This window comes from Bos indicus x Bos taurus, chromosome 6 (genome assembly GCF_003369695.1).
Source record: "Bos indicus x Bos taurus breed Angus x Brahman F1 hybrid chromosome 6, Bos_hybrid_MaternalHap_v2.0, whole genome shotgun sequence".
NCBI classification, from domain to species: Eukaryota; Metazoa; Chordata; class Mammalia; order Artiodactyla; family Bovidae; genus Bos; species Bos indicus x Bos taurus.
Genome location: NC_040081.1, coordinates 115,831,718 through 115,855,261, shown reverse-complemented (window position 1 = coordinate 115,855,261; position 23,544 = coordinate 115,831,718). Strand labels below are relative to the sequence as shown.

The 23,544-nt window shown below is 55.6% G+C and overlaps 1 protein-coding gene across 1 annotated transcript in view; it reads right to left on the bottom strand.

Moving 5' to 3' along the window:
- POLN (DNA polymerase nu) overlaps positions 1–2,072 on the bottom strand; it is a 151,554-nt gene extending 149,482 nt beyond the window's left edge. The window contains exon 1 of the mRNA XM_027545335.1: positions 1,902–2,072. Coding sequence (XP_027401136.1) covers positions 1,902–1,970 — 69 coding nt within the window. The 5' untranslated portion in view covers positions 1,971–2,072. The remainder of the gene's footprint in view (positions 1–1,901) is intronic.
- Positions 2,073–23,544: the final 21,472 nt, after the last annotated feature.

The window sequence follows — 23,544 nt, the reverse complement described above, 5'->3', positions numbered from 1 at the left end:
AGCCCCGCGAGTCCAACAGCCTCCGCCCCCCGGGGACCCCGAGTCAGCGCTGGATGCTCTGTGCGGAGGGGAGGGTGGCCTCTGAGACGTCGCGAATTGTACCGGCCCGTTAGGGAGGAATAAACCGGGTCCCCAGCTGCGGGCAGGCTCCCGCGGGCTCCCCGTGGCCTCTGAGATGTCGCGGATTGTACCGGCCCATTAGGGAGGGGTGAACTGGGTCCCCAGCTGCGGCAGGTCCTGGAGTCTGATGCGTTGGGTCCAGGTGGCTCAGCTCAGGGGCCCCGCCCTTGGGTCCACAGGTAGAGCTGGTAGGTTCCTGGCTGTTCCGAGCACATCCGGAGCAGACCCTCGTTCCTGGTCCTGGGCTGTGGCCCCCCACCCCCAGCCAGGCACGTCTTACTGGTGGGCGGGTGCTGACAGAACGCGGGTTCAGCCAGCGATGGGGTGGGTGGGGCCGTGCACGTGCGCGAGTAGGGGCTTTGCGTGGGGCGCAACGCGAGCAGACCCCGCGGGTGGGGAGGTCTGTGCGCCAGGCTCTTAGGAGACCCTGGCAGCTACCTGCTCACATTGGTTTCACCCGGGGCAGCCCCGCTGAGACATGCACACCCCGTCCCTGCAAGCATCCTGACCCCCCGTGTGGGGAGCGGGGCGGGGGGGGTGGGTGATGCCCCAGCCACGCTCCGAGGGGCAGAGACTGAGTTGTCAGGCCCCTCGCGGGGTCTGCACTGGCCAGGCCAACCTCTTGGCCGAGCGCGCATAAAACCTGTGCCCGGCCTTGACGCCCCTCCCAGTGCGGGGCCGGGGGAGGCCACCCCCAAGGTCCGCGGTGCGCAGGACAGAGGCCTCGGGCTGCAGCCGCTCCCGACCCTTCCGGGGGAGCGGCCCGCACGGTGACAGTGAGGGGTGACCACGTGTGCCCCTCCCGGTGTGAAAGGGTGCCGTGCTCACTGCTGTGTGTTCACCACCTGGGGACCGGTGTGCACTGCCCCGCGGCGGCTCCTCTTCGGGGAGTGGGTCATGCATGGCGGCATGGCTCCCCTCCCCATCGGTGGTTCTGGGGGTCTCGGGTCCTCCCAGTGCCCTTGTTTTCCATCTGTTGTGGCGTCCAGTGCCCAGGGAGAGGGCAGCCCCCTTCCCACCTCCCTGTGTCAGTCAGGCGAGCCCCGTCCCCTCTGTCGACCCGGCAGGTGTCCTTGGCGGGTCTGCTGGGTCGCCGTCACCCTCGGGTCACGGCAGGTGCTCACGCGGGGACCCGGGTGGCCTCCCACCCAGACAGCCTATTGGGCCCACAGGGGCGCGGGCTGCTCGGGGCAGCGCCGGTCACCGCGCTGCTCTCGCTGCAGGTCCTGAACGAGGCCGTGGGCGCGCTGATGTACCACACCATCACGCTGACCAGGGAGGATCTGGAGAAGTTCAAGGCTCTGCGGATAATCGTGCGCATCGGCAGCGGCTTCGACAACATTGACATCAAGTCGGCCGGGGACCTAGGTAGGCCGCTCGGGACCCTCCCCCACAGCCCCGCCTGCTGTCCCGGGCATGGCCTCGCTGCTTTGGTCCCCCGCACGAAGGGGGCCTGGGGCCTGGGGCCTGGGGGCCGGCGTCCACACGGCCCCGCGCCAGCTCCCCGCCAGGTGCAGGCTGGCGGCACTGTCCCTCAGGAGGTCCGGGCCTCGGGCAGCGCACCCGCCCTCCTGCAGAACCCCCCGGGGACCCGGGCAGGGGGCCTCCGTCCAGGGGCAGCCAGCACGCCCGTGTCAGGGTTCTCACGCCCCTGTTCACGAGACGGGCTGGGAAAGGAAGTTTCTGTTGTGACCCCGGCCTCGGCCCCCCACCCCGCGCCCGGTCGCCGCCCAGCCCGCGGCCCCTGACAGGCGCAGGCGCGCCGCGGCCGCAGACCCCACCTTGAGGGTCGGGTACTCCTGCACCTTCGGGGTCATGGAAAGCTGAGCGGCGGACTCCTGCACCGCCATCTTGGATCGGCCAAAACATTAGCGGGCGGAGGGGAAGTGCGGCGCGCGGCACGCCGGGAGTGACGTCGAGGGGCGCGGCGGGCCGGCGTCCGCACCAATCGCCTCCGCTCCCCGTTCTGCGGCTGAGGAAGAAGGCGCGGCCACCGGGCGCGCGGCGAGAGGCGTCCTGTCCACCCAATCAGCGCCCGCCTTTCTCCCGTTCAGCCAATCAACGGGAAGCCCGGCTGGGCGGGGTCCCTCCTTGAACCTGAGGCGGGGTGGAACGGCTGATCAGTGCGGGAAGCTCCCAGTTCCCTGCGGCTCCGGTCCCGGCGCCGGCGGTCTGGGGCTCCCGCGGGGTTCGGAGCGGGCTCCCGCCGTGGCGGTCACTGGGCTCTCTCGGGCCGGCCTCCAGCTAGTGAGCCCGCTGTGCCAGGACGTCTGCAGGCCACCAGCGCCTGTCCGTGGGCTGCTCTCCGCAGAAGGGTGCGGCTGCAGCCCGAAGCGGGGCCCAGGCACCCCCGTTGGGGAGGGGAGGTGGCGGTTCTGAACTCGGTAAGGAAAGAGGCCGCCACAGTGTACAAAGGCCCGGTGCGGGCAGAGCCTCCGGCGTCCCTGGCTTCCACACCGATTCAAGTTGCCTTTCAAACCACTCCATATACTTACCCCTTTTAGTCCTTTCAAAAATAGAAATTAAATTAGGTTTCACTAGTTAGAAGACTTTCAAATTAAGCCAAATTTCACACTCTTTTTTGAAATGATTTTTTAAAAGAAACATTAGCGTTAAAAACCCATACACCTGAGGCGACACAAGAAATCCACTGTTGCGGGGGGAGCCGCCTGGACCTCTACACCCATCTTCACCAGCCTCACCACCGCCCGCCACCCGCCCCCCCTGCCCCCAACCATGCCCTGCAGCATTCTAGCAAAATCCTGGTGATAACAACCCCACGAGGATGAGAAGCTTCCTGTCCTGGATAAACCAAGTTCCTGGAACCTGACCATGTCAACCTGAGTAAATGCATCAGGGCAATCAGAGTCGGCGCAGCTCAAGGCTAACGAAGCCTCTGTCAGCTGTAATAGTATGACAGCCAGTTATTTTCACCAGAAAACGAGGAATAAGTGAGTAAATGAAAGTCGCTCAGTCGTGTCCGACTCTTTGCGACCCCATGGACTACACAGTTCATGGAATTCTCTAGGCCAGAATACTGGAGTGGGTAGCCTTTCCCTTCCCCAGGGGATCTTCCCAACCCAGGGATCGAACCCAGGTGTCCCGCATTGCAGGCAGATTCTTTACCAACTGAGCCACCAGGGAAGTGCAGAATAAAAAGATCTGTAATTTAATAATAACGTAATTTTTTACGTGGGCAACACATTTCAACAAAGAAGGTACACGGATAGCTAAAGAACAAATGAAAAGATCCTCAATACCATTAGCCACAAAGACATACCACTTCAAGCACCAGATTAGCTATATTAAAAACAGTGGAGGAACTATAATTCGGAACACACAGAGAAGGGCCGACCACAGACAAATCCAGAGAACAAGCCCTGGGAACTTGCTTTTATAGGGAAAAAACCTGGGCGGGGCTCTGATAGCCAGAGTCCACTGGAGGAGCAAAGCCTGGAATCTCCCGATTAGCTGAGCTGCTGCCGTCTCTGATTGGCTGGGCTGCTGCGGGCGGCCCAAGGAAAGTTTTCTTCTTCCTGTGGGACAGTAGGTAGACGTCTCTTCCGGTTAGGGAAATTGACCTGCGAGGAGGGTGTGAGAGCGCCTCCTACGGGCCTGCCTTAACGCCAAAGGTTAGCTGACTATTCCTTAACGAATTCCACATTTTCCCCTTTTGATCAAGATCTTTCCTTGAAAGCATCACTGATCGAGAATCAGGGTCTTCCCACCTAGCGGTTTGCCAGTGGCTTGTGGGAAAGGCTACCCACTCCAGTATTCTGGCCTGGAGAACTCCATGGACTATAGGGGTCGCAAAGAGTCGGGCACGACTGAGCGAATTTCACTCACTTCACTTTGTAGGATCTTAGTTCCTCCACCAGGGATGAAACCCAGGCCTCCTTTGGAGTCTTAACCACTAGACCATCGGGGAAGTGCCAGCTCACCCCCTCTTCTTATGATGTCCCATCTCTGGGGGCTCCGCCTCCAAGTGCCTCCAAATACAGCAGGTGGGATATCAGTATAAGACTCCAGGAACAAGAAAGCCCAGAGATTTGCATGTCGTAGACGTTGTATAAATCCCCCCACAATCTGTCTGGGGGAATTCATTCTCAGAATTCTTGTATTTGAAGACAAAACTGCATTTTAATTACTTGGCCCTTTTTGAATAACCTTTATTAGTATAAAAAAAAGTTACTTACTTTGTGTCCCTTGCATAAAGATGAATCATGCCCCAACCCAAGCTTCTGGAACCATGTTGGATGATGGGCCAGGCTTTGTGGCTGGTGCTCTGGCCAGTCAGCCCCATGGAAATGGTCACCCCTTCAATTCTGAGGGCCCGGGGACTGCACGACCCCATCCTCTGAGGGAAACAAGTTGACACCTCATTTAAACACCTTTCAGTTACCCTCTGTTCTGTGACCTGCCGGGTACGAGGGATGCTCTTACCCCTTTGCTTTAGTGGACTGTGAGGTGCCCATGTAACAGAGACGCTGATACCAGCGGGGGTGGGGGTGGGGGTTGGGGTGGGCCGTGAGCCTCCCAGCCTCGCCTCCTACCACCACCCCACCACGTGAGAGCTCTGACCCTGTCTCCAGTCCCGCCCTCCTCCCCCAGGTCCGAGGCTGGGGGCTGGGGATTCTCCCCCCTGGTCACTTTGCCCTTCTGGTGACTGTCCTGATGCTATTCGGGGCCCCAGCAGAGTCACCTCACTGGCACAGACTCAGCTGTGCTGGGAGGGGCTGGTTGTGAATAACAAAAGACTCTCTTGTCACCCAGGAACAGTCAGGGATTCAAGGAGCAAAGGCCAAAGCTGATTTTGTTATTCCTCAGTGCCTATCAGCTGCTGGGTCCTCTCCAGCAAACTTCCAGAATCTTAGTAGCCAAAGTCCACACTCATGAGCTGTGTCGGAGCAGGGGTGGGTCATGTGAGGGTTCTGAGACCCCCTTCTTGGCAGGTCAGGGGACCTAGAGAAGAAAAGCTGGTGGCTCAGGGTCACTGGGCACTTGACCCCAGGCCACGGGCTTTGGAGATGAGGGTGCGGACTGTCTGTCACAGGGTGGGGGCCAGCCACCCTGTCTGGACCCAAGGGCCTTCTTTCATCTCAGCAGCCCAGAGAACAGCGGAGTATCAACCACCCACCAGGGCTCAGGAACACTGCCCAGTCCAACTGGAACTGACCTCTGATGATTTTGAGCTGCATTTTGACCTCATCGGGGGCAGCCAACACCTGTTAATTCTGTTTCAAAAACGGACTCTTCAATTAAACATGTGCCCCACCCAGAGTGATGGGCTTTATCCATAGTTGGCTGCTTACTGGTAAGAAAATGACATCACTCGGTTCCCCCTGAAATTATTCAGTAATACAACCTATAGTTAGTTTCTATGACAACGATAGAGGCTGAATCCACCCAAACCACATAATCGTTATTTTGATAAACTTTCCAGGAGAGCTTCCAGGGTCGTGAGGCTGGAGGCCAGGGCACTGCTGGGCAGAGGGGGCCCCCGGGTCCTGAGGTGGGTGCTCGAGAGCCTTCCCTCTGAAAGATGCTATGAGCCTGAAAGTAAGAAGCCTGAGACTCAGGGCAGAGTTGAGACATCGCCAGTGTGGCCGACGCTGCGAGCAGATGGGCACTGCTGTCCAGGTGTCCGAGCAGCTCCAGCTGAAGAAATCAGGCAGCTGTGTGCATGCGTGTGTGCGTGCGTGCGTGTGTGTATTGTGTGCGAGGCCCCTGCTCCCCAGTGTGAAGCCTCCCTGAAAGGATGCAAGCGGTGTCTCGGGAGGTCTGCCTGGAGACACCCCCCGGGTTTAATTTGGGAAGTGGGTGTTGGGAGGGAGGAAACGGCGCCCAGGGTGGAGAGCAGGTGCTCTGGGCGTGACGTCACCATGGGCAGAGTTTTCTTCTTCCTGGGGTCACAGTAGTGGAACAGCGGCACCCTGCCCCTAACTCTCACCAGCTAAGCCCGAAGATAATCCCTGCGCTCACAGCAGAGGCGGGACGACTGCCGCCCACTCCAGCAGGTTGCTAAGGAGACCAGGACCCTCGGCTTTCTTGATCATGTTGCACTCAAACTAGGAGAAAAAAGTGTGTTTACCCCCAAAACAGCAAAGCCTGTCTCTGGAGCCAAGGAGGAGCTAGGAGCAGAGCACAGAATTTCTAGAGAACAGTTTAAAAAAAAAAAAAGAGCACAGTGAAAAGTCTTCAAAAAGTCTCATTAAAATTAAGCCATAGTGAGATATCAGTTCACACCTGTCAGAACGGCTGTTAGAAAAACAGCGCAGGTAACGGACACTTAGGAGGACGTGCAGAAAAGGGGATCTCGGTGGGCTCTTGCCGGGAATGTCAACTGCCACAGTCGCCATGCGAAAGAGTCTGGCCTTAAAAACTAAAAGTAGAATGACATGATCCGGTAATTCCACTCCTGGGTATCCATCTGAGAAAAACAAAAACCCTAATTCAAAAACATACATGTAGCCCAGGACTTCCCTGGTAGTCTAGCGGCTAAGACTCCTCGCTCCAGATGCAGGGGGCCGCTGTTTGACCCCTGGTCGGAGAGCAAGATCCCAAATGCTGCAACTAAAGGTCCTGAATAACGCAACTGAGGCCTGGCACAGCCAAACAAATAAAAATATTTTTAAAGTAAAATAAAAATTGAAGTTCTCTACATTTACACGAAGCATGATAGGTTCAGGAAGAAGCAAGTGTGAGATGCATTTTAAAGAAAGATACATGTGCCCCGACGTTCACAGCAGCTCTGTTGACAACAGCCTCGCATGGGAGCAATGCAAGTGTCCGTCGACAGGTGAACGGATAAAAAAGATTCGGTTTATATATACAGTGGGACATTGCACCTGTGATGTGCATGCTGACTCGCTCAGTCATGTCAGACTCTTTTCGGACTCTCTGGACTGGAGCCCGCCAGGCTCCCCTGTCCATGGGATTCTCCAGGCAAGAATACCAGAGTGGGTTGCGATGCCCTCCTCCAGGGGATCTTCCCGATTCAAGGATCGAACCCATGTCTCATACATCTCCTGCATTTGGCGGGCGGGGCCTTCACCACTAGCACCGCCGGGGAAGCCCACAATGGAATACTGGCCATAAAAAAGAATGACATTTTTGCCATTGGCAACAATATGCTAAGTGGAATATCAGAGAAAGACAAATACTGTGTGATATCACTTCTGTGTGGAGTCTAAAGAAGAAAGCAAGCAAATGTATATGAGAGACAGACTCACAGATAAAGAGAACCAGTCAGTGGTTACCAGTGGGGGGAGGGAAGTGGGGAAGAGAAAGAGCGAAGCATCAAAGACTCTTTCACTCAATGAAAAAGTTGTATTAATTACAAAAGAAAGAAAGAATAATCTACAAGCTGTATTGTTTAGACAAGATAACAGTAAAAGAAAGCAGAAAGAAGAAATAATAAAGGAAAAATTAAAAAGTTAGAAATCTTTACGACAGTAGAACCGATATATAAATGCAGAATATGGTTGTTCACAAAATAACACAGATAATTCTACTAGCTGACTACTTTCTTTTTAAAGAAAAAAGCAAAATGACAGAAATATGGAAGGTAAGAAATTACAACAGGGAAACGGCTAAGAAATAAAAGGAATTACAGGAACCATAGAAGAGCAGAAGCTTCTGGAAATGAGGGAGCCCTGCCTTCCACCCGGTCTGTCCATCAGGTGGACCCACGCGACACATGGACGTTATCACCTGGCTTCTCCCGTCAAACAAGCAGGCGAGGTCCACACAGTCCGTCAGTCAGCAGGCCATCCCTCGTGTTGCCAGCACATGGCTTGTCCATCCGTCCTGCTGAGGCGGGTGTTGGGGCTCTTTCCAGTTGGACGTCCCCGCCAAGCACTGCTGTGCCCCAGCGCTCAGTCCTCTGGGAGTGTGTCTGGGACAGAGGTGCTGGGTCAAGGCTGGGGCGTTGGGTCGTTCAGTCGCTCGGTCATGCCTGACTCTTTGCGACCCCATGAACAATAGCACACCTGGCCTCCCAGTCCCTCACCATCTCCCAGAGTTTGTTCAAACTCACTTCCACTGAGTCAGTGATGCCGTCCAGCCATCTCATCCTCTGTTGTCCCCTTCTCCTCCTGCCCCCAATCCCTCCCAGCATCAGGGCCTTTTCCAATGAGTCGGCTCTTCTCATCAAGTGGCCAAAGTATTGGAGTTTCAGCTTCAGCATCAGCCCTTCCAATGAACTCCCAGGACTGATCTCCTTTAGGATGGACTGGTTGGATCTCCTTGCAGTCCAAGGGACTCTCAAGAGGCTTCTCCAGCACCACAGCTCAAAAGCATCCATTCTTCAGCGCTCAGCTTTCTTTATTGTCCGATTCTCACATCTGTACATGTGAGATGTTGGGAGAGGAGGGTTAACTTTATCAGAAACTGCTCAACTGCTTTTCAAAGTGACTGTCCCAACATCTAATCCCACCAGCAGGAGACAGTTCCAGTTCCCAACGTTGCGCCTTTTCAGTTTTAGCCGTTTTCGTGTATGTGCTTTAAGTTTACTTTTCACCTGACTCATGGCATTGAGCGTCTCTGCATGTGATGATTGGCTATCCATATGCAAACACGGTGTGCGAGCTTGCTAAGTCACTTCCCTCATGTCTGACTCTGACCTATATAACCCTATGGACTGTAGCCTTCCAGGCTCCTCTGTCCGTGAGATTCTCCAGGCAAGACTACTGGAGTGGGTTGCCATGCCCTCCTCCAGGACTCATGCACAATGTAAATTGGTTGTTTAAATGGTTTGCTTCTGTTTAAATTGCCGTTCATCTTTTCATCGTTGACTTGCCCAAGTTCTTTTAAGTTCTTCGTATACTCTGGACGCAAACCTTTTCCCAGAAACATGTTTTGTGATATTTTCCTCCCAATCTGCTTGGCTTTACTATTTACTGAAATTGCCTTTCAGCCAGCAGATAATGTTAATTTTAATGAAGTTTAATGTAATCTATTTTTTTTATGGAGCATGGTTTTTGTTTCTTATCTAGAAACATTTGACTATCTGAGAAATTAAATATCCTAACTCTGGAAGCTGGATAACTTTAGTTTTCACATCAAGGCTTATGTTCCACCTTGAATTAATTTGCAATCTGTGAGGCAGCAGCCAGGGCTCATTCCGTACAGACACAGGCGGAGGAGGAGATGTTCCGCCCTGTGCGTTTAAAGCGTTTCCGTTTCCCCATGGAATTGCATTGGCAGCTTCGTGTAAAGTCAATTGATTGCCTTTGTGCTGGCCTATTCCTGGACTCTTCACTGAGTTCCACTGACCGCTTGGTCTGTCCCTACAGCAAACCACGCTGTCCGGATTTCTGCAGCTTTGTAATAAATAAGTCCTGAAATCACAGAGTGCAGGCCCTCCAACTTTCCTTTTTTCATCAAGATGGTCTTGGCTACTTTAGGGTTTTCCTGGTGGCTCAGAGGTAAAGAACTCACCTACCAAAGCAGGAGACCTGGTTGACCCCTGATCAGGGAAGATTACACACGCCATGGAGCAAGTACGTCTCCGCACCGCAACTACTGAGCCTGCGCTCTAGAGCTTGGGAGTCACGACTCCTGAGGCCCGAGCGCCCTAGAGCCCCAGCTTCTCAACAAGAGAACGATGAGAAGCCGGTGCACCGAACCAGAGCGCAGCCCCCGCTCAGCACAACTGGAGACAAGCCCGAGCAGCAGCAAAGACCCGCACGGCAGATGCATAAATGAATTAAGGCAATTATTTTTTGAAGAGATTGTCTTGGCTATTTTAGATCCTTTCTGGTTCCATTTAAATTTTAGAATAAGTTTGTCAATTTCTAAAAAAAAATAGTCTCGTTGGGGCTTTGATTAACAGTGCGTTGAATTTATACATGAGTGTGGGGGACAACTGACATCTTATGCAAAAAAAGATCCTCGCGGCCCAGATAACCACGATAATGTGATCACTCACCTACAGCCAGTCATCCTGGAATGCAAAGTCAAGCGGGCCTTAGGAATCATCACTATGAACAAAGCTAGTGGAGGTGATGGAATTCCAGTTGAGCCATTTCAAATCCTAAAACATAATACTGTGAAAGTGCTGCACTCAATATGCCAGCAAATTTGGACCACTCAGCAGTGGCCATAGGACTAGAAAAGGTCAGTTTTCATTCTAATCCCAAAGAAAGGCAATGCCAAAGAATGTTCAAACTACCGCACGATTGCACTCATCTACACACTGGCAAAGGCAATGGCACCCACTCCAGTGCTCTTGCCTGGAGAATCCCAGGGACAGAGGAGCCTGGTGGGCTGCAGTCCATGGGGTCACCAAGTCGGACATGACTAAACGACTTCACTTTCACTTTTTGCTTTCTTGCATTGGAGAAGGAAATGGCAACCCACTCCGGTGTTCTTGCCTGGAGAATCCCAGGGACAGGGGAGCCTGGTGGCTGCTGTCTATGGGGTCACACAGAGTCGGACACGACTGAAGTGACTTAGCAGCAGCAGCACACACTGGCAAAGTAATACTCAAAATTCTCCAAGCCAGGCTTCAATAGTACACGAACCGAGAACTTTCAGATGTTCAAGTTGGATTTACAAATGGCAGAGGAACCAGAGATCAAATTGCTGACATCAGTTGGATCATAGAAAAAGCAAGAGAGTTACAGAAAAACATCTACTTCTGCTTTATAGACTACGCCAAAGCCTTTGACTGTGTGAATCACTACAAATTGTGGAAAATTCTTAAAGATACAGGAATACACCAAGGCGAGGAGTCGGGCCAGCTCCAAGGGGCTGGAGTCCAAGGGGACTTTGGTTTTAAGGTCCCTAGGTGGGTGACCACACAAGAGCCTGTGACCCCTGGTCTGTGGCTGCCCTGGACTCTGCGGGGAGCCCACTGAGAGGTTTGCTGGCCCTGGACAGGAGTCCCGGGAAATCTCCCTATGAGTCAGCAACAGTCGTTCGTGGAACACGACGTGCGATGCTGCTCCAAGGTTTACAAGTGTCCAAGTCCGGGTTCGAGGCCGCCCTCTGCTCAGCGCTGAGCTGGAGGCCAGGCGCGTTTCGGGGGCGCTACGCTGGCGTGTGCGGAGCCGGTGTGCGGCCCCGGAGGCCTGAGGGTCCCCTGCGCTCCGGTTCTCGGCGCCCCCGATCTCCTGCTGCGGGAGGGGAACACCAAGGCGAGGAGTCGGGCCAGCTCCGTCCGCCGAAGCGGGTGCGCCAGGCGCCGCGTGCGGGTGCGCGGACTCGCAAGCCCACCTAGCGGAGCCAAAGTGGCCTCGAACATGAACGTGGAGTACACGGTATGGGCCAGAGGCCCGGGTCAGGAAGAATGGGCGCCGGTGGCCAGAAGGGCGGCCGAAGAGGCGGCGAGGAGAAGCAGGAGCGGCAATAGCCCGCGATCTCGCCTCTCCGCTCGGCTCTCCCTGCGACACCGCAGCGGCGTTGGTCTCTCAGCTTCCGATAGCGTCTGATAGCGGATGGAGGACAGGCGGTCCGCGAAAGAGAGGCGGTGTGCAGGGGGATGGGCTGCAGGAGATGTGGAGGATAGAGGAGGTGAGATACTGGGAAGGAGGCGGGGGCTCCAACCAGAGGGTCGGGGCAGCGGAGGAAATGGGCGGCCCCCCTCTGCTGGTTTCCCTCCCGTCAGAGTGGCACCCAGCGCTGGCCGTTAGCCTGGGCGATCTGCAGTTCAGACCCGGCTGGCTGGAGGGCGAGGACACGTGTGGGTGGAGCGGTCCTCCATCCCGGAGCCACCATCAGGGGACACTGTCTTCCGACACTACTATTCAGAACTCATACACATGGTGAAGTTCAGGCCAGCTCCGCCCCCGCTTCCAGGCCCCCTTCCCGGGGTTGCGGGGTACTCAGACGACCGGCCTTCGTACTGTGAACCTGTCAGGCTTCCAGGAAGCCCCGAAAGTTGAGGAAGGTGCCTCCAGCTCTCGAACCCGCGCCTCCTGGGGCCCCAGGTGCTAGGCGTGTCCTTGTAGCGCCTCCACCTCCCCCTCCAGGTGGGACAACCTGTCCCGGAGCAGCCCCAGCTCAGCCAACAAGTTCTCTGTGCGTGGGGCCTGGGCTCTCCTGGGACATGGCCACGGGTGCCCTGCTCAGCGTCAGCCACGTGCAGGGACACCTGTCCTTCCCGGAACAGCTGAAACAGATGTTTCCACCTTTGGTTGTTTTCTTCAGACATTCTGAGCAATTCCTTCAGTTCAGACACTTCCCTGGACAGATTTTAATAATGTCCCTCTTTCTGTGAAAAGCTGTCTTCGCAGATTTAAGTTTCCTGTCAAACTCATACAAAGCTTTATCCATGAGTTTCAGTCCAGTTCGGCAGCTCTTCCAGCTCCTCCTGTTCTAAGGCAGGGAATCCCTCTCACCCGCTGGAGAGAACTCTCCAGAAAACCAAGACACCCCAGGTGACACAGCACCAGAAGAGCCGGCTAAACCTGGTCCTAGGCCAGAGGTCTCCAGGCCCGCGGCCCATCAGCACCTCGGCAGAGACCCACCAGGGGACTACACCCTGCACGGCTCCAAGCTCCGGCCACGAGGTGCTGGCTTTCCCGAGCCTGTCTCCCAGGGACGCAGCCACCACCAACGTCTGCACAGACAGCCGCCTACCCAGCCCCCACGGTGGAAGGCCGAGGCCTGCCTAGGCCAGTGGTCTCGGATTGCTCCCGACTGGGTGAGGACCTGGATCCCGGGCCTAGGGGCCGAAGTTGGCATTTTTCTCCCTGGGAGCCCTAATGCGACGTGGCCCAGCAACTGCTTGTAAGTGCATCCTGTTTCTGTTGTCTTCCTTCTGCCAGAGCTAGCTTTGCTCCCCACTTCAGCATTTCGGATTGCCAGGGGGCTAGCCGCTGCCCTTGAGGGGGTGAAGGGTCAGTGTTGGAAGGCCTGGAGGGAGGGTCTGCAGGGCTGTGGAGATGCAGGTGGGCCTCTCTGCGAGAGGGAGGTTTCCCTTGGCTGAGTGGGGAGCCCATCTTGGGAACAAAGGGGCTGGAGAATACAGGTGGGCGAGCGCACGTGGCATTCTGAGGGCAGGCCAGGGGCAGCCCCCCGCCAAAGGCATTGCCAGGTGCAGAGAGGTTGGAAGGAGGCCGTGCAGGCAGATGGAGTTTCGGGGGGCCCTTAATGTGAGGGGACTGCTGCTCTCTGCTGACCAGGGAGTGCTCGGCGCAGACCCCAGCTTCATGGTCCATGAGAAGATGAGGGTCTGTGGGCTTCTGTCTGCTCCTGCTGGATGGCCCTTGGCTGAGAGGGGCCTCAACTGCAGGCAGCTTGGTGGGCAGCGGGCAGGGGTCCGCAGGGCGCTCTCAGCTGCATATGAAGGTGGCCCCTTGTCCTGGGAGGAGACTGAGCCAGACCTTGGACTTTGGTTCCCCAAGTTGCGGGGCACCCAAAGGCCTCTTGGTGCTGGTGAGTGGCAGTCTCCTACTCAGCAGGGCATCCAAGGTGGGGACCCTGGATGGAGAACATGCAACTGCGCATATGTTGCGGAATGGCGGACCGTGGGATGGGGCTTTTCCGGCCACGGGAGGACACTCAAGCCCAGTCAGATAAGCTGGAGGGCCGTCAGGCTCAGCGGGGGCCAGGGGCATCCCAGTGTGCATTAGTGACTGACCTTTGCCGGGCCTGGAGTCCAAGGGGACCTTGGTTTTAAGGTGCCTAGGTGGGTGACCACACAAGAGCCTGTGACCCCTGGTCTGTGGCTGCCCTGGACTCTGCGGGGAGCCCACTGAGAGGTTTGCTGGCCCTGGGCAGGAATCCCGGGAAATCTCCCTATGAGTCAGCAACAGTCGTTCGTGGAACACGACGTGCGATGCTGCTCCAAGGTTTACAAGTGTCCAAGTCCGGGTTCGAGGCCGCCCTCTGCTCAGCGCTGAGCTGGAGGCCAGGCGCGTTTCGGGGGCGCTACGCTGGCGTGTGCGGAGCCGGTGTGCGGCCCCGGAGGCCTGAGGGTCCCCTGCGTTCCGGTTCTCGGCGCCCCCGATCTCCTGCTGCGGGAGGGGAACACCAAGGCGAGGAGTCGGGCCAGCTCCGTCCGCCGAAGCGGGTGCGCCAGGCGCCGCGTGCGGGTGCGCGGACTCGCAAGCCCACCTAGCGGAGCCAAAGTGGCCTCGAACATGAACGTGGAGTACACGGTATGGGCCAGAGGCCCGGGTCAGGAAGAATGGGCGCCGGTGGCCAGAAGGGCGGCCGAAGAGGCGGCGAGGAGAAGCAGGAGCGGCGACAGCCACCCATCTCGCCTCTCCGCTCAGCTCTCCCTGCGACACCGCAGCGGCGCCCGGCAGGTATACGCGCCCCGTGCGTCACCCCGCCTCTCTGTGACGTCACGTGCACCTCCGACCAATCGCCAGGCGGCTTTCACCGCTGCGCTCCGCGGGCCAATTGCGGAATGGTCCTCACCTTCTCCCTCCTATCTGGCCCCGCCCCAGTCTTCGCCGGGTCCCTGAGGCCCTGGGGGGCGGAGCGGTGCATCAGAGAGTCGGTCGGGGGTAGGGCGCTCCAGGGGTTGCCATGGTGACGTTAAACCTGCCTGGATGCTAACTCTCCAAAGGCTCCCTTTGGTGTCTCAGCTTCAGATAGCGTCTGATAGCGGATGGAGGACAGGCGGTCTGCGAAAGAGAGGTGGCGTGCAGGGGGATGGGCTGCAGGAGATGTGGAGAAGGCTAGAGGAGGTGAGATGCTGGGAAGGGGGCGGGGGCTCCCACCAGAGGGTCCGGCAGCAGAGGAAACGGGCGGCCCATCTGGTCAGGCGAGTGTGTGCTCCCTAGAGGGATCCCAGCACTCCTGTGCGGGTGAGTCTGTGTGCCACTGGCACAGCGAGGCCAAACGATACTGAATCCTCGGAATCTGGAGCAGAGAAAGGTTTATTGCTGCACGATGCGAGGAGACGCGTGGCTCCCACCTTAAAAACCCCAAACTCCCCAAAGGTTTCAGCAAAGCCCTTTCCTGGGAAAAGTGAGGTGAGTGGTTGCAAACTTCCTGGTGTCAGATTCTTTGTTCTTGAGGTCAGGTCATGGTCAGGTAACAGTGTTCCTGTAAATGTCTCTAAATGAATGCTGTTTTCTGTTCTGACCAGAAAAGACAAGATCTCAAGGCTCAACTTTTACCCTCCAAGGTCCATTTCCTGGCTAAGGCGGGGGGTGGGGGTGCGCTCCCTGCTAGGGCCAGTCAGCCTGCCCAGGAGTCTTCGTCCAGCACCCAGTCTGGGTCCTCCCACTAGCACCCAGGCCGGGCTGAGGAGGCAGATCTCAGCTGGTGGTGCCCTTGGAGCCAGGTCCCCAGACCCTGTCCAGCTGTCATCTCTGAGGCAGCTAGGCGCCCAGGACCCAACTGGTTTTCAGTCTCCTCAGGCCCTCCAAACAGCAGGGGGTCAGGTCCCTCGCACGGCAGCCAGGCAAACCGCTGCTGCCCTTAGGTCCCAGTGTGGGGACTGGGGAGACCTTCACTGCCTCTCGGCCTGGGCCCGGCCAGCGGGCAGCATTGGCAAGGGCTGTGGAGCCCAGCAGGACAGAGCCCCTAGCCTGTCCCCCCACCCCATCCACTGGCCTGAGGCCGGGTGAGCAGGAGGGCTCCGGGGTGAAGGCTGGGGTCCGCCTCTTACCTCCCTCTCTGCCTGACTACCACCACTCCCCTGACCGCTGGCCTAACAGGCCTTTAATCACCACCCTGGCAGTCTCTCAGTAGCGGCCGCCTGGTGACTGCTGCCTGGTAACGGTAGCTGTACTGGCCGCTGCACCCAGGCCTGTCCCCACCACACACTTGTCCTTTCTCTGTCACGCACTCATCCTTGGAGACGTCAGCCCCACTTGCTGGCACCGCGACCCTCCTGTCTGTATTTTCCACTGGACAGTCTGTTTTGTCCTTCGGCTTCTGGTGCTTGAACTTCTTGCCTCCCGTTGTAAACACTGCTGCTCTTTTCCCCAGCAGCTGTTTCTTCTATGCCGAATACAATAAATACGAATACATAAAATGTCAGCTGTCCTGGTCTCCTGATGAAATGGGCTCACAGAAAGTAGGCCCATCCCCAGGGGATGAATCTTGACTGGAGGAAAGCAGGCATGGCCCTCTCTTTCCTCTGCTGGAATGGTGGGAGTGGAGAGAACACATGACCCAGTTCTGCCCAATAGAGCTGAGAGGAGCCCTGTTTCCTAGGCAGGTGGTGTTTGGGAAAGTTTCATCTCTTTAAAGGAAGGCGGGTGGTGGAAATCAATCATCACTGTTTTCCTTCGACCTGGTAGGGGGAATGTGATGGGAGGAGATGTAGCAGGCAAAGTGAGGCCGTGAGGAAAGAGCTAAGGAGAATCCCAGAGGAGCTGGTTCAAAGACCTGCCCTTGCTGACCAAATAAACTAATCAACCCCATAGCCTCCGGACTCTGGACTCTTGTTGGCAAGATCATCACCCCTGCACTGAAGCCATGTTGGGGCAGAAGTTCTGTTATGGGACCCATTTCATTCATTAATTCAGAATAATTAAGTACCTTATTAAATATTTCTTGTGCTGATTCCACTTTCTAATCAGCAAAATCTGACGTGCACAGAGATGATGAGGGGCAGTGGAGAGGATGTAGGCGCAAGGAAGAGGTCCCAGAGTGGACAGCCTGTAGACAGAGCCTGAGGACACGCGGACCTGGGGCACCACAACCGCCCTGCAGTCCACCCCAGTGGGCTTGTCCACAGCTTGCTAGCGGGTGGGAGAGACGCTGGGGATTGCTAGGCGGCCTGGAGGTGGTGCTGGGGTGATGCACCCTGGGAGAGAGACTGGGGAGGGTCACCAGGTGGCCCTGGAGACCAGCCCAAAGGCTGAAGAGGGCAGCCTCAGGGCCGACCCTTCAGGGCGCAGGTGAGGTTCTCCTTGGTAATAAGCCCTTTCCAAGTCCACCCTGTAAACACTCCTGCTGGGATTTCAAACCAGTGCAGGCAGCGCTCCTCCCTGCCCTCCCAACACTATGCCCTCCAGGCATATCAGCCTGGTCCTCTGTAGACCCCACATAGGGTCTAGCAGGGGTCAGATGACCACATTCTGCCCACCACTGCTGATCTCTGGCTAGGAAGAGGCAAGGGTTCACAGCCTCCATTTTCCATCGCCATTTCACCCCCTCCTGTTCCCCTCCCCCTGGCTCCATTCAAAAAACTAAGATCATGGCATCCAGTCCCATCACTTCGTGGAAAATAGATGGGAAAAAATGGAAACAGTGGCAGATTTTATTTTCCTGGGCTCCAAAATCACTATGGACAGTGACTGCAGCCATGAAATTAAAAGATGCTCGTTCCTTGGAAGAAAAGCTATGACAAACCGAGACAGCATATTAAAAAGCAGAGACATCACTTTGCCGACAAAAGTCCATATAGTCAAAACTATGGTTTTTCCAGTAGTCATGTACGAATGTGAGAGTTGGACCATAAAGAAGGCTGAGTGCCGAAGAGCTGATCCTTTTGAACTGCGGTGTTGAAGAAGACTGTTGAGAGTCCCTTGGACTGCAAGCAGATCGAGCCAGTCAATCCTAAAGGAAATCAGTCCCGAATATTCATTGGAAGGATTGATGCTGAAGCTCCAATACTTTGGCCAGAAGAGCCAGCTCATTGGAAAAGACCCTGATGCTGGGAAAGATTGAAGGTGGGAGGAGAAGGGGATGACAGGATGAGATGGTTGGGTCGCATCACCGATTCAATGGACAGGAGTTTGAGCAAGCTCTGGGAGCTGGTGATGGACAGGGAAGCCTGGCGAGCTGCTGTCCATGGGGTCGCAGTCGGACACGACTGAGCGACTGAACAACAGCAACGCCCCACCTGTGGGAACAAATTTGTGGGGACGAATTTCCCATCAACCTACTTTAACCTTCCAGCTGACCAAAAAAAAGTCTTGTCAAACACCCATCTTCTCTCAGCCCTCTTTATCCTCCCAACAGCCCTCAAAGAGGGGATGTTTCGGGCAGTCCGGTGGTTAGGACTCCGCACTACCACTGCAGGGGGCATGGGTTTGATCTCTGGTCAGGGAACTAAGATCCGTGAACTCCCAGCTGCCCACAAGGAAGGTGCTACTGCAGCCTCCACTGCCACGAACGGAGAAGCAGGCTCAGAGACCACGAGCCCCTGGCCACACCTGCTGCCTAGCGGAGGCCCCAGAACCAAACTGGCCCTGAGCCCTGGGGTCCATGTTCCACTCCTGACAACAGCAGCTTTCCACAGGACTCAGGAAAATGGACACATATGTGTCAGAAATGCCAGATAACCATCTGGAAAGGAAAGCGGAAGTTTATCTGAGCAGAACCTAGGAGCTGAGAACGGGAGCAGAGATCGGCGGTGACAGCGTGAAAGGCCTCCTGGCGGAGCGGGGACGTGGAGGACAGCACTTTCCAGGGACTTCATCTGGATGTGGGCTCTGCTGGGAGCGGCCGGCAGACCCTGGCTCATCCGTGCTCCATCCCCGTCTGTCCCCCCGAGGAGGAGACCCTTTCCCAAGCCCCGATGCCCACTGGTGCCCACCCCCCACCCAGCGCAGGGGAGACAGCGGAGTCCTCAGCTCCTGAGTGTCAGCATCTTCGGTGGCCTTGGTTCCTCGGGTGCTCAGCGCCACGCAGAAGGCTCAGCTCTCATCTCACTGAACAATCTAAGCCTGAACTGGGGAAGTGAGGGTCTAAGGGCCGGGGAATCTTCGTCGACCCTCCCAGCAAGGGTTTGCGGGGGAGACAGCAGCTCTCCCGAGCCTGTCGGGGCGCTTCTGTGCCAGACAGGGTAGGGGCGGGGGAACCCAGGGTCTCCACAGCCATCCCCAGGCACCGCCACCCCACGCTTCCTGCTGGAGGAGGAGAAGCCATTTCTGTGCAGTGAGAAAGCTTCCTCGCCCCTTACCACCCCCCAGCAGACCAACTGCAACAGCACCCAGAGCTGCTGGAGGCCTCTTCCACCCTCCTCCCTTTTGGCCAAACCCTGACCTGCCATCTGGGCCCCTTGTCAGAGGCCCTGTGTCCTCAGCCTACCTGGGCTCCTCGGGATGGACTGTAGCAGAAACAGGAGGCCACTTTCTGGGAGGGCCAGCCCTGAGGAAGGCCGGGAAGGCGACAGGAGCTGCGCAGAGGGCTCTGCAGGCGGGCAGATCCCCAGGTGGGCGAGTGAGTGGCCAAGATGGACGGTGGGGCGGCTCAGAGGGTGTCTGTGCCAGGTGTGGGGGGCGAGGGAAAGCGGAGCCTGGAGCAGGAAGGGCCTGAGGACTGCCAGGTCAGCTGGTCTCTGTGCACCTTCCCCCAGCATGAGGGGTCTTCCTTCAGGTGGGCCGAGGGGAGCAGGTTTGGAGAGACGGTCAGAACACAGCAGCTGGGGACCCTTGGGGTTGCAGGCATGCCCACGCCACAAGGGCTGGCATTCTAGGTGCTATTCTGCACCCGACTGGACCCCCATGCCCTAAGCACTATGTCAGCAGGAGGAGTTCTGTCTGCAAAACAAGAGCAGCTTGGCGTGGGGAAGAATCCATTACTCGCAGAGGTTACTCTCTTTTAGGTTAAGCTGGGTTGATTGGAAAGCATAGCTGAGGGGCCAAGGAGCTAGCAGCACATGCACACAGAGAAGTTTTTCTGGAATCCAGCCTTGGGGAAAAAGAGGTAAGAAAGCAAGAAGGACAAATCACAGAGCAGCAGCATCCATGCTCCAGGAGCGCTGCAGGGGCTGGGCGGCGCGAGCGGCAGGACCCAGAGGAGCTGGATCCTCCGGAATTCTAAGCCTCGACCAGCAGGCTGGAGGGGCCACTGGCTAAGCAGGGGACACACTACAACAGAGCAGGAGGGACGGGGCAGCCCTCGCCCTCGCCTGCTGCAGGCTCTGCGGCCCGCTCCATCGAGGCCCTCCGCAGAGGGACGCCCTGCATGCCCCATGTCCTCCCGGAACTGCTCTTTCCTGGCTTTCTTCCTGGCCCTTGTCAGTGCCTGGCATTATGGGATCTGCTCTCTGTACCCCGTGGCCTGGCAGTTCCACAAGCCAGGCTTTGTCTTTCTTGTTCCTGGCCACGTGCCCAGCCACTGGAGTGGCCCCAGCATATAGGAAGTGCTCAATTAATATTTTTGAATGAGTGAATTGTGGCAGCATATCCCGTCAAAAAAGCCACTAGAGATCAAAGTCCATTGCCCACAAATGAACAGTAATCTCATTGACAGCAGACTTCTCCTCAGCACTGCTGAGCAGTAGCTCCAGATGCTGAGGGGAAAGAACATGCAGCTGGAGTTCTGTGCCCAGCCAAGGGGTCATTTAGGACCAGCCAGGAGATGCCTTGTTTCCTGGCATACAAGGATTCCAAAAGTTTATGCTCAAGCTCTCTGAAAGGATCGTTAAAGCAAAAAGAAAACCAAATCTTGGATACAAGGAGCAACGATGAGCAAAAAAATTGCTGATGTTTACAGCTGAGTGTAAGGGTACATTAGTGAACTGGAGGGTTTTAAAAATAAACTTTTAAACAATTATCTGTGCCTTTAAAAATAATGACTTTGATTTTAATAATGATACTGATTATAAATGATATCAACACAGAAGGGGCACATGAGCAAAGGGCACGGGGGCAACCCCACGTGCACAGAAAGCGCCTATGCGCAGTGGACCCCCGGAACGTCCTGCAGTGCTGAGCCGAGGCTCACTGGCCAGCGCCCACCCTCAGACTTCTCCACCCCTGGCATCTCCAGCTGGGGCCGGGGGCATCTCCACCAGCTCTGATGGACAGCTCTGCAGAAAGATGGATCCGCTGAGGAAGTGAGAGGCCCTCTGGCATGTTGGACCCCAACCAGGTATTCGGGGGTGAATTGCACCCAGCAGTGAGATATGCTGACGTTCTGACCTCCAGGTACTCAGGAAGTGACCTGAATTGGAGACAGGGTCATCGAAGATACAATTAAGACGAGGTCACACCAGAACAGGGTGGGCCCTCGGTCCAACATGACCAGTGTCCTTATAGGAAGGCAAGAAAGACGAGAGCACGAGTGGTGATGGAGGCAGAGACTGGAGTCTGCAGCGTTTATCCAGGGAACTCCTGGGGCTCTCAGAAGCTGGAGGAGGCAGGAAGGACCCTACCTGGGAGCATGCGGGAGGAGTGCAGCCCTGAGGCCACCTTGATCTCAGGCCTCTGCCCTCCTTGACTGCAGGACCATAAACCTCTGTTGTCAGAAGCCGCCTGGCTCGTGGGTTCATTGTTATGCTGCCCACGTATGGCACCCTGGACTTCTGGAAGCAAACCCGAACCCTCCAGCCCGTGTGCAGTAAGCCCGTCCACGGCCCCAGTCGTGGTGAGGAAAGTGCAGCGTTTGTTGTCGGGCGCCCAGCACGGAGCCCACCAAGGAGAGTGGGCAGCCTGGGGCTGGGGGCTGCAGGCTGCCTGCTGAGCCTCTGCACGTTCTCTGATCAGTTGGGGGTGAAGCAACTGGGAGACGTTTCCGGAATCTCAGCGATCAGTTTTCTCGTTCCAAGCGGCCTGGGGTCTGCAGTGCATTTCCTGGTAGGCAGGGTGTGTAACTTCTCCCACCTGGTGGGGCATTCAGTGTGGGCATGACCGCTCAGAGATAGGGCTCAGGATGTTAACTGCAGCCTTGGAGGAAGAACTCAAGGTCCTCGACTTCACGTCTAAACTACTCTTATTTTGTCCCGTTGACTGTTTTCGTTTCTGCATTTTGTCACTTCAGTTAAATTTGCTCTTTAGAATCCAGGGAAGGCCTAGGAGGCTGAAGCTTGTCTGTAAACAAGAGGCAGGCTGGGGATGTGGCCCCCCCAAGGCCCGGCAGGACCCTGCTTGGTTACAGTAGGGAACCAGCACACCAGTTCAAGATGGTTTTCTCTCAAGATTTTTGAATCAATGAAATGGTACAAAGCAACACTTAGCAGGGAGAAAGAGGGGCTTCCGTAGGGGCTTCTGTGGGCCCTGGCTCCCGAAGCGCCTGCTGTCCTGCCCAGCAGCGGGCTCCACACCTGCAGCTCCCAGGTCTGTCCGAGGTCTTTCGATCTGCTCAGATACTACTGTTCTTAATAAAAAAATAATGCAATCTTATGATAGCAACCCAGGAAATAGAGAAGTACCAAACTTCCAAAAGCAGCTGCCAGCTCCTCACCCGCCGTCCATCTCTCACCCCGTGAGCGTCCTTCGGGACGGCACATCCAGACGTTCCAGCCAGAGTTAGAAACAGCGGAGAAAGCAGAGGTCAAATTGCCAACATCCGCTGGATCTTCGAAAAAGCAAGACAATTCCAGAAAAACATCTATTTCTGCTTTATTGACTATGCCAGAGCCTTTGACTGTGTGGATCACGATAAACTGTGGAAAATTCTTCAAGAGATGGGAATACCAGACCACCTGACCTGCCTCTTGAGAAACCTATATGCAGGTCAGGAAGCAACAGATAGAACTGGACATGGAACAACAGACTGGTTCCAAATAGGAAAAGGAATATGTCAAGGCTGTATCTTGTCACCCTGCTTACTTAACTTCTATGCAGAGTACATCATGAGAAACGCTGGGCTGGAAGAAGCACAAGCTGGAATCAAGATTGCCAGGAGAAATGTCAATAACCTCAGATATGCAGATGACACCACCCTTATGGCATAAAGTGAAGAGGAACTAAAAAGCCTCTTGATGAAGGTGAAAGAGGAGAGTGAAAAAGTTGGCTTAAAGCTCAACATTCAGAAAACAAAGATCATGGCATCTGGTCCCATCACTTCATGGGAAATAGATGGGGAAACAGTGGAAACAGTGTCAGACTTTATTTTTTTGGGCTCCGAAATCACTGCAGATGGTGATTGCAGCCATGAAGTTAAAAGACACTTACTCCTTGGAAGGAAAGTTATGACCAACCTAGATAGTATATTGAAAAGCAGAGATATTATTTTGCCAATGAAGGTTCATCTAGTCAAGGCTATGGTTTTTCCAGTGGTCATGTATGAATGTGAGAGTTGGACTGTTGCCGGGGTCCAGCCCCGGCTGATCCAGGGTATTCGAAGGAGAGACGGCATCGGCGACCTATTTATTTAAATATTCATCAAAGATATAAAGAGTAATAGAATGAGGATAGCTCAGTGAGGAAATTCAGTGGAGAAAAGAGGCTGAATAATTCAGCCAGAAGGTGAGAGAAAGAACGACATGGGGAGACCAAGTTTTGGTGAATAAGGCCCGCACTTTATTTTCCAAAGTAGTTTTTATACATTAAGTTATGCATAGAGGATAATAGGGGAAGGGGTAGAGTCATGCAGTAAGCCAGGCTTTCTTCCTGCAAACTTATCATATGCAAAAGTTTAGGTGATTTGCATCATCTTCTGGCCCGGAGGCCTGTTAACATTTTAAGACCCTTTCTTCAGAAAACTTATTTTTCTCTAAAGGTGATTGGTCAGGAGCCACCCTCCAAAAGCATTAAAGTTGCATTCCTATAGGGCAAAGGTGTGGTGGGCTACAACAAAAAAGAATTAACTCAAGGGTCCAAGGTTACAAACATT